Source organism: Argentina silus (genome assembly GCF_951799395.1).
Source record: "Argentina silus genome assembly, chromosome: 4".
Lineage (NCBI taxonomy): Eukaryota > Metazoa > Chordata > Actinopteri > Argentiniformes > Argentinidae > Argentina > Argentina silus.
This window is the reverse complement of record NC_139658.1, coordinates 891,891-902,920: the sequence shown is the minus strand read 5'-3', so window position 1 is coordinate 902,920 and position 11,030 is coordinate 891,891. Positions and strand designations below refer to the sequence as shown.

The 11,030-nt window shown below is 39.3% G+C and overlaps 1 protein-coding gene across 2 annotated transcripts; it reads right to left on the bottom strand.

Annotated features, from left to right (window-relative positions):
- Positions 1–269: 269 nt before the first annotated feature.
- On the bottom strand, positions 270–8,751 carry LOC310803448 (eukaryotic translation initiation factor 4E type 3-like). 2 transcript variants are annotated; one of them, XM_083668209.1, is made up of 7 exons: positions 8,503–8,751; positions 3,883–3,955; positions 3,195–3,289; positions 2,887–2,947; positions 2,713–2,779; positions 2,287–2,442; positions 270–2,114 (listed from the first exon to the last, which is right to left on the bottom strand). In XM_083668209.1, the coding sequence occupies exons 1-7, from the start codon at positions 8,676–8,678 to the stop codon at positions 2,068–2,070; spliced, it is 675 nt and encodes a 224-aa protein (XP_083524335.1). In that variant the 5' UTR covers positions 8,679–8,751; the 3' UTR covers positions 270–2,067. The 2 variants fall into 2 exon arrangements, with proteins under 2 accessions (XP_083524335.1, XP_083524336.1); XM_083668210.1 differs by having other exon boundaries at positions 3,195–3,249; positions 8,503–8,530.
- Positions 8,752–11,030: the final 2,279 nt, after the last annotated feature.

Genomic DNA, 11,030 nt, shown 5'->3' with positions numbered 1-11,030 from the left:
GTTTACAAATTGTTAACCAATCTAGCCTTTATTAGTAAGCTTTATAAGTAATCATGTGCACTGCAAACCTGAATCAGAGTTTTTTGCCTGTTCAGTTTTTAGCTACTGTAAGTGACAGTAACAACTTATTCTAAAATGTTACAGACTGATCACAAGATGGAGTTGATGATCTGACAACAAGTGAACATTAGGTGGGGCTAATGGGACAAAAGGTACTTTACAGTATCAGAACTCACATAAGTAAGAAAATAAACAGCAACAGATTATTCCCCCAAATTCAAGATTTTAATTTTCATATAACAAATAAAACAAATGGGACAATCACTGGGACACATTGCATACACGTTGAAAGCACATTCCACAATCGAGACCCTGGACAGAGGAAGGCACAATTCTAGTGTAAAATGTGACCACTTACTATACTTTGAATTAAATCAAAAAGGTACATAGTCATAAATGTTATACCGTATAAAATTATCTTGTAGACACTGCATGTATTGCCAACCTGAAGGAGCAAGACAACTCCCCTATGATACTTCAGCCTAAAAACTGTGCTGTAGTGCATTTTCACATTAATCCACTCAAATAACAAAGCTCCTTGTCTCTTGCATGAATCTTGACACCTGCAACAGCTAACTGGATTCTTACAGGTATCATTCAACTTGGGGATACACAAATAATGTTACTGTTGGGTTTTCAAAAGTGTTGTTTTGTAGACACTGCATCTTTGCAATAGATGTACAGCCTACAGTACAGTACATCAACAAAGCATTTATTTCATATTACAAGTGAAATAATATACTCTACTGCATATCAATTCTAAAACTATTTTGTTGTTTTGCCCTCTGCTGGAAACCTGCTATGTGGTCATGTAAAGGTGTGGGAATGCGGGGTGGGGGGAAAGGGGGTAGCTGGGTGACATCTCATTTCTTTGGTCTAGTAAAAAAAAAAAATCAACAACAACAAAAACATTTTCTTTAAAATACAAAATGTGTGTTCCAATAAGAGTGATATCAAAGCGGCATGGAAGGAGAGAAGGGAGGATAAGTGATTTATATTGTGTTATTTGAATTGTACTTACAGTTAAGCAAAATACTTTTTCTACATATCGTATCCACTCAAAAAAATAGGTATGCAAGAATGTATTTGTATCACAATATACAATGTACTATAAGGTATTCTTACAATAAACATATCATATTAACAATCTATCATCAGCTATCCTTCCAACATTAAAAAGTGGTCGGTTAAAATAAAATACAAGTGTACAGTCACTGTTCATAGTCATAATACAACAAGTACCTACTGCATACCAATAGATGTTAAAGCTGTATAACCCAAAATGTAGGTCAAAATGTCTGGGAATCTTGACTCATATGCTACAGATAGATGTGCAATGTCTCCCAGCTATTACTCTGATGTAAAATCGAATGCATGTTGAGGAACAGTGTGGCTTGCTCAAACATGGGCAAATACAAACAAACACTGGCAATCTCAACAAATATTAACATCTCCAGCACATGGAACTGGCCAAAAGCTTAAACGTGCTTTGGCACAGTATAATGATGAAACAATTCCAACACAGATAAAAACATCTCTAATAAAAGATAAGCAACATGGATGTATGGGCAAAAAGTAGTGAAAAACATTATATTGTGTGTGCCATCGCTACAATCAGGATCAATGTGCATTGAATGTGAGATAGCTAACTTGTGAGGTCCTTGGTCTACCAAGTCATGCAGAGACAGTGCAGTGATGGAGGGTGCTTCATCATTCCTAAGAAGGGCTGGAATGACAAGTACAGAAATGACATGAACTAAGACTAAGGACAAATTCTAAATCAACTGACTCGGTTCAAATAGATCTCGATTATAATCTCTGAAGAATTATCATCTTCAAGAACAAATTAACATCAAAAAAAGATAAAAGGCATCAGACTGAAATCTCATTCATTTGAATCTATAAAAATATATCAATAACATTCTATGAAGTTTTTCTGATTAAGATGAGGACAGCGGATTATGTCCAGGCAAGAATAGAGTTCTATCAAAAAAAGTGCATCAGAAGCTAACGTCTTGAACGTCCTCCTTCGAAGGCATGATGTTCCTTGTGAGCTGAAAGATCAAAACACAGACATATTCAGTGCAAACCCTTGAATTCATGTTTATGTGTGCATTTATTTCAGATAAATCCCATCAAGAGGCATCACAAGTACAAGCATAATTGTAACTTTTAAATATATAATGAGTAGGCCATCCGAAAATAAGAAAGGAGGTGCATACTTACATTTATAAAACACTGCTTTAAATGTTATTTGAGGGAGGAGTTCGTAGACTTTCCCCAAGATAGTAGCTTCACTAGCAAGAGCTGCATTTCCATTCCAGACTTGAACAATGTCCTCTCGATCTCGAACACTCACACTGACACCAACAACTTCATCCTCTGAGAAAGCAAAAGGAGAGAAATCATATTCTGTTCCATTTTTGACTTGACATATGGTCACTCCATATTGTTATCAGTGCTAGAGGGTTGGTTATAGCACAGGATATCTTAATCAATTGGTTAATTTGCTAAGAGAGGTTAAGTTAGTGGGCTGTGACTCAAAAGCCCAGGATTTCCCACTAGTTTCTAGTCATAATGGTGTCTTCTAAAATAAATTTAAAAAACACTCAAGCAGTAGGATTCATCATCAAGTGCTGACTTGGGACTCACCTGAAGCACAGTCATCAGCAAACTGCTCTCCAATCGTAGCAAGTAGCAACTCCTTCCAAACTGCAGCCTGAAGGGAAAATAGAGGGAATACTTTAAGGAACCAATTTAGTCAGTCAGTAGCTAATAGGCTAGGATACAGCATATGAACAGTAAATTAAGTTTCTTAACACATACAGTGCTTTCTTTTGGTATTTTCATCTTCCATACTCCTCCCTTTGCATTACTTTCTTCTTCCCTGTTGAAGTAAGACAGAAGTAAAATACTCAGCTACCCTTAAGGCTCACACTACAAAACCTTGCCACATGCAGTGAAAATCATGGATAGCCTACTTGCCAATTTGACTCAATTTATGCCACTCACGTCATGATCAAGGTTATGTAACAATATTTCCAAGGAGCCTTCCATTTAAATTACAATCTAGCTAAATCAGATTCATTCCCAAAATGAAGGAAATCCCAAAAATACAGCATGAGTAGACTTACCATAGCGGCCTCCTCTCTCCACGCATTAAGTGATAGCTACATCTCAAAGGCAGGGCTGTCACAGGAGGAATGTTGTTGAATACACTCCAGAAACTCTAATCACACAGAAAATCAGCACAGACAAATCAATGTCAATTAACAACTGAGACCCACAGTTATTTCCTTGTTTAAAGGGGAATCTGGGATTCAAACAACAATAATGCAGTCAGACTGCCACTTCTTTGGTACACAGCTGAGAGATGGGGCTGGAGATATTAAACCACTCCTATATGCATAAATGGATGCAAGGACCGACCATTAAAATTCTAGTTTTAACCATGGCTTGAAGCTATACAGTGTTTGTATACAAACAATGGAGAAAACAAGCGTATATTGTGGGTTCTGAAGGCATTAAACAGTTAAACTAAAGTCATGAGGCATTTTAAAATGGATGTACCAATCCCAGATTGCACTTTAATCCAATGGAAATATTGATACAGTAGCTGTACAAATCAGACCCTAATCAAGTGAAACTATTGATCTGGAGTGAGTTTCCCAAAAGATTTGTAGCAGTAAGACCATCTATTTTTGTTCTTCTTTTTTTTTTTTACCTGAGAGGATCTCAAGAAACTCATCTTCGATCAACTAGTTTAAAGAGGTATATTTACAAAGGTGTCCATAAGGCATAGTGTTTAATACAAAAGCTCACCTGAACAGTTTGTACTGTGTAGATCTTTTTCAAATTGGATTCACATTCTGCTGCTGTTGTTCCTGGTAATGACCTAAAAGATAAATACACACAAGCTGTAGCTGTTTCTTCAAGACCAGTGTAGAGTGAATCAGTTTTCATCAAGCAAGCTCTTTTGTGATGAGGAATTCCTCAAGCCCAATCAAATAATGACTTAATTATATCAAATTGTATTCTAAGCAAGAGCTTCCTTGAAAACAAACTCTGACTGCATGACCGGCAGCTCGTTCCGGCACGAAACCCCATCCCAAGGAGAGGGGCTTTCGTTGTATCGGCTTGCCGGAGCTGGCGACTTAATTCAATCAACTTAAGTGTCAATAATTGTCTATCAAAACTGAATTTGCTCATGTAGAGATAGAAGTGAACCAAAATTGACTTTTCAGAACTACTGTATAAGGTTCTATCTGCATTTGCACCCTCCTAAAAAAATCTAAATTTCAACTGTCCCAGGATTTTGATATTGTGCATTTAAAGTACCCTTAGGGTGATGGACTTATTAAGAGAGGAATATAATATTTAACAATTCTATGTTCTGAGATGTGAAATCTTTCATAGAACTTCACGCAGATAGAACTTTATAGATCTAAGCTCTCGAATTGCAGAAGAAGAAGCAGGAATTGGGATCATTGCGATGAGGTCTGCCTGCCATGTTCTGAGTTTTCTACCGCGGCTTCAGGTAAAGTACATTTTATGGATATGGATTGCCTTTGGAAGATATCAGGGTGTAGGAGAAACTCTACAATGTGGATACTTTCAAAACTGGGATATGTGATGCCGAACAGCTAAAGGCATTCATAATTGAATTTATTCCCAATGTGATGAAACACAGTGGATCAATCGGCAGTCTGGTGTGCACGTCGTAAAATCTAGTGGGCACTCATGGTACTGTTGTAGTTCTCATTTGTAGTTCTGCACAAAAAGATAATTCCCCAATGTAAGTCCAATGGCAGAGTCGGTATTGTTCCTGGCCAATTGAGGTTGACTCCAGCGTGACTTCCATGTTCTACAATTACCTTCAAATACACAAATTCATGCCTTGGCAATCTTAATTTTTTTTTATAGCCCAGTCTGGACACTTCTTAATTCTATAAAGCACTGATGTCATATGGTATGCCAGGGCACACAAAGAGAATGTTGGAACAGCGTGGACAACTGATAGAGTCAGCTGCAACTAGTAGAGTACATTATATTAGATTCTCTGTGCAGTATAGGCCACTATATGGAACCTAATTATTTTGTATGTCCTCAACAATGGTTCTAACTTGCTACTGCAAGATGGTAATGTATGTACTGTAGCCTAATATCAATTCTTCGATGATGAAGGAGTGATTGCAACATTTTGGAAAACAATTAACGCCCTGAAGCATGGAAATTCCTCCTCATCCCTACCCTAAAGAAGTTTTGTCAGACTCTGGCCTCATTACAGAGAAAATGTTGATAAGTAATGGCTTTAACCAGCATTTTATCTCAGCAGGCTTTTTATTTGAGAGAAATGGTGGTTTGGCTGACCCTGGTCAGACGATGGACTGTGCTCCCATCTCCCAGCCCCCAGTTGGCTCGGTGGAAACCCGAACCAATAAATGATGTGTTAAATTGCCTAGATCAGAAAAAAACATTGTGCTGCCTCATTTATAGATCTCTCCATGCATTCGATATGGTCAACCATTACCTACTCATTCAGAGGTAGTCTGAAATAGGCCTGGATCAGGCTTCATGTAGATGGTTTGAAGTATTGAAGTATTTAATAGACAGAACACAGTGTCTTAACTGATGGTGTTAAATCAGGTTTTCTGGACATAACAAAGGGTGTTCCACAAGGATTAATTCTTGGTCCGGTTCTTTTTACTATTGACATCAACAATATTGAATTATCTGTAAATAATTGTAACCTGCATCTATATGCTGATGACACTGTTGTATATGCTATTGCCCCCACGTTTGAACAGGCTCTTTCTGACTGTCCTGCAGAGAGCATTTGTTGGGCTGAGGTTGGTGCTTAATGCTGGAAAGACAAAATATATGTTATTTACCAAATCACAGAAAAATGTATCTGATGTATGCATATGTACTTTGGGTGGTGTCCCTATTATAAATACCTGGGCATTTGGTTTGACAAAGACTTGACGTTCAGAAAACATACAGAGGAGCTTGTTAAAAAGCTAAGATTTAAGGTGGGCTTCTTTTATAGGAATAGATTTCCCTGAACAGCAGAAAGCAGATTGTGCAATCAACTTTCATGCCAGTGCTTGATTATGGTGATATCATCTACCAAAATGTAGCAGCCACTACTCTTAAACCTTTGGATGCCATCTACCATAGCGCCCTTTGCCTTATCACAAGTGACAGTTTTAATACTCATCATTGGATACTTTATCAAAAGGTTGGCTGGACCTTGTTAAAATGTCTTTATTACTCCCACTTTGTGTATAAAGCCCTACTGCATAAACTCCCGGCTTAACTAACCTCATTATTAAAATTCAAGAACATAAATTACATAACCCGTTCTCAGAGTTGGTTAACTCGAGGTTCCCTGGGTCTCCGAATTGAGTAAATCCGCTTTTAGTTATGCTGTACCTAACTGCTGGAACAATCTACAGAAAAAGATTTCAGTTGGACATTCTGGTGCTGCTTGGGCAATTTAGGGTGTTAATTGAGGACCTCCTTGGTGAAAGATGTGATTTCTCCTGATATATTGTATTTTTATATGATTTCTGTATTGAACTGTGTTGTATTTTTTTATGTGTGAGGCCAAGAGGTCTTGGTCTCAGTGTGTTTCCCCTGTATAAATAAAGGTTAAATAAATAATAATGTCATGATGAATAAAATTACAACTTTGTGATGATGATCTGGGTTATCCAACTATAATAGATAATGTAATATTTTGAATATTTCATAGGACAGCTTCAGAATAGAAAGTTATAATAGTCTATCAGATCAGACTTAGAACTGAGAGATGATTTCATGAGCAGACATCAACTGATAATAATCTTGTCAATCGTCAAGCTATTTAAGGCCATGACCCATTAAGGTTGTCGCTGTTTATCTATATGTACTTTAGCCTTGGTTAAAAAAAATAAAAAGCAGACTTCTATAGCGGGTATTGTTTTATCAGCTAAATAATGTGCTGTGTCTGTATTACTCTGTTGCTGGCATTGGTTGTTGGCTGAGGGCTGAGTCCCCTGGGGTTCTAGTGTTGGTAACCCAGTGCGCATAACCCAGTGTGCATGGTAGATCAGAGACCTGCCTGTGGCTGCCCAGGGGCTGCCTTTGGCTCTTGTGTTGTTCTAGATTAGAGCGAATACTAAGCATGTTTTGTGGGCGGACAGAGCAAAATGACGAAGAGGAAGTACGCATTTCATTGCCGGATAAGTGACGCGAGCTACTACCATTGAAATGAATCGGGTGACGTTAGACTTAAATGTGTCCATTCTTTTACAGTCATTGGATGAAACCCCATCTCCTTGGGATATGGAGTTTCGTGCCGGAGCTAGACCGACAACTAGTGAATGCACTTACTATATAACATGTTGGGTTCTGACAGCCTGACAGACAGCCATATATCTAGATTACGATTCTAAAAACAAGATGGTACAGTTCACTATGAAAAGCTCTATTGGGAGAGAACGTGTAACACTTTCACACCAAGTTGCTCTACTGTATGTGTAGTAACAGTGTAGTAACACTGCATTAACACGTTGTTAGTGATGTCGTTTTTCTTTATAATTACATAAGTATTGGTTTGTTTATTCCACCCCATGTCCATAAGGCAGGTGTTTGTCACTGAACTTTGGCCCTTTCATATTAGTGAATTCTAAAACAAAGCCATACGTTTCCCTCTTTTAAGTATAAATATGTGTGTTGTTATGTATAGCCTACCTAAGCCTATCATTGTTTGCTTTGATTTTAGACTATCCGAAGCGTAGGGCAAAGTTCAGAAAATGAACAGATCTATTAGTGGGTTTTAGTACATCGATAGGCCTAATATAACACGCTTGTTACCCTGCAGAAGTAGGTTATCATGAATAACAAATCGGCAAAACAGGCCTAGACCCCACAAGCAGTAGATACTGAAAGCGTCAACGTAGCAGCGCGGGAGCTACAAAATTGCAAGAACATTTGCGGCTATGTTCTGAAACAAAATTGCCTTCATTGTTACAAGTAACAAGGCCACTGAATTTGCAACAATGTTGCAGCCCTGCTATGTGCTGTTTCTGCGGATTCCAGAGTTGTGACAAGTTAGCTTTTCAAAGTCTTTGGCGTCAGGTTACTGAACAAGTCATATCAGTAGGTCTACATTATGGTTCTAAAATAATTATGACACTTACGTAGCCCGGCCACTGATCAAGTTCTGATTGCTAGTAAGCTCTATGTGTTATCTACTATAAAGAATAGCCAGCTAAAACGGCTAGCATAGCATCGAGGAAACCCCTTATGGCCTACGACGATTTTGTCTTTTGTTGCATTGACGAGTTCGCGTCTCATTCGGATATGTATCATTATGTAGCCGGCTATGCCAATAATGTCTCGTCTTTAGCACTTTAGGCTATTTGGAAGGCCATTCTGAACTGTCTATAACATTACCTGTCAAGCCAAAAAGTCCATGGGGAATGCAGGGGCAATGTTGTACCGTCTTCTTGATGATTTGTGATATTTTCCAATTCTTTCTCGTCAATGTGGATATCGTTTTCTGAAGCATCTGAGTGGTCAGTCTGCGTTTCAGTGTTAATCTGCAGATTTGTACCCACGGGAACCGCCATCTTCTGTGTTCAAAATCAAAGTATTTTAGTAAAACCGCTCTGTTTAGCTCCTAGAACGGAGCTGCCGAGGCTCGCTTTCACTTACTCCCACCGCGCTACGAGTCACGACGCGACTGTAGCGTCACCACCACAACAAAAAACGTCGCCCCAGGCAAGATAATATGCTTCATTAGCCCTCACTCATCAATAATATGGTTCATAATCAGACCTCACTCGTTATCAAAATAATAGGCCTGATTCTTGTTACTGTAAAAACGAAACAAAAAATACAATGCAGTGATATGTAAACGTATTTCCTTGAATAAATCTTATGTCCTTTGTGTGCAACCCATATGCTGCAGAATGCCTATAATTAGAATCCTCTGAAGAACATACAATTTACTGGTGCCATGTAGAACCACAAAAACGGCCCCCCAAGGGGCTTTCATGCAGGGACAAGCCTTCATTTTTATTTTCCTTTTTTGTCAGAAATTAAGATTTGGCCTCTGCCTTTCACCACAGACACACATACAAAGAGAGATTAGGGAGAGGAAGTAGAGGTGGTCCAGAGCTACAAGAACCTGGGGGTGCACCTGGACAATAAACTGGACTGGACTGGACTGGTAGCACAGATGTCCTGTACAAGAGGGGGCTCAGGTCCTTTGGCGTGTGCAGGACTCTGCTGAACATGTTCTACCAGTCAGTGGTGGCCAGCGCAGTGCTGTATGCAGTGGTATGCTGGGGGGTGGGGGGGGGCAGCATCAAGGGAGGTGACACCAAGAGGCTGAACAAGCTTATTAGGAAAGCTGGTTCTGTTCTCGGTGTCACCCTGGACACTGTGGAGGAGGTGGCCAATAGGAGGATGAGGACTAAACTCCTGGCCATCATGGACAATCCCTCCCATCCCCTACATGACACTGTGGCAGAGCAGAGAAGCTCCTTTAGCAACAGACTACTACAACCACGTTACACTAAGGAGCGCTATCGGAGATCTTTTCTGCCTGCCGCAATAAGACTATACAACTCCTCCTCCAGCTGGCTTGATCGGGTGATCAGAGTCATGCTGGGGGATGTTAAATCATAACTGGACTGTTCTTACTGTATATAATGTTTCAGATGTCTGTTTTATTCTATTATTCTATTGTCACTTTATTTTGTTATTGTTGTTTGTGATGTGAGCTGCTGTAACACCTTAATTGCCCCTCATGATCAATAAAGTACTTATCTATCTATCTATCTATCTATCTATCTATCTATCTATCTATCTATCTATCTATCTATCTATCTATCTATCTAAGCAGAGATGGAGCCCTCTCTCTCACAGTGTATTTCTGCTGCACTGTGTCTTGCCTGCAGGGGGCACTGGTGAATCACAGGTGGTGGATTTGTGTTACAGAGTGACTGCACTGACATAACGATATAATGTAGCCTATATGTCTATGGCATAGCCTATCATATCCACAGAATGTGCAGCTTGTAAAGGCATGATATCTAACAAATGAAACATTGGTGATCATAACTTTGTGAATGGGGAATTCTGTCTTCTGATTGGATTCAGAAAATTGCATTATATCTCTTATTATGATTGACATTATTTCTGGTTGTGCCAACCAGCTTGCAAAGTTATGTAGTCAAGCCTCTGCCCTGCATATTTGTCCCCAGTCAAAATTGGACTGCATTTGGAAATATCTGCCCCTGTCTCTGCTCATGGGGAGAGGATTAATCTGTCCTAATGGTGAAGGGGAGGTATGTAATTTTATGACATGATAAACACATTTGACATTTGGGTCCAATGGTCCATATAAGCTATACTGTGACCTGAGTAGGGAAACTGATGATGAATTCAGGCAATGAGCTAATCAGATATTAGGCCTATGCACACATTATGGCAAAGGGGTTGTAAACAAGACTGTGCCTTTAATGCTGTCTCAGTAAAATATCACGGTAATAGGAACAGGGCACTCAGACCGAAACGATTTCATTTGCCAAGCCTTTTCAGACATAGAAATGCATGTCTGGGGAAGGAGAATGCACGAGGCAGGGTCCAGTTATTTAATTATTCCATGTAGGCTACCATAATGTAGGCTGCGCGCAGGAGGAGAACAGTTTCTGATTCTGATCTGAGTGAGGACGTGGATTATCTCATCTTTTTCAAGATCATCTTGGGCTGTTCAGTGTCATCGCTCTCAACCACCTACTCGATCCAACCTAATTTTGCACCGCGATCCAACCTATTTTTTTTTTTACCCAATTTCAAAAGTAATCGTTGATGTTCTGGCTACGGCGTTTTTTCTTGGCTGGATATATTCATAGGCCATGCCTTCGATTGAACGCGCTAAACACTGTTTGGCTATAGCCTACCCCACATTAATT

What these genes read in the sequence shown, in the direction of transcription:
- LOC310803448 (XM_083668209.1), bottom strand. Translation starts at nt 8,678, where the DNA reads ATGGCGGTTCCCGTGGGTACAAATCTGCAGATTAACACTGAAACGCAG. An exon ending in GGAGAGAGGAGGCCGCTATG is followed by an intron (nt 2,948 to 3,194) that starts GTAAGTCTACTC and finishes TTACTTCAACAG; the next exon opens with GGAAGAAGAAAGTAATGCAA. An exon ending in TGCTGATGACTGTGCTTCAG is followed by an intron (nt 2,443 to 2,712) that starts GTGAGTCCCAAG and finishes TTGCTTTCTCAG; the next exon opens with AGGATGAAGTTGTTGGTGTC.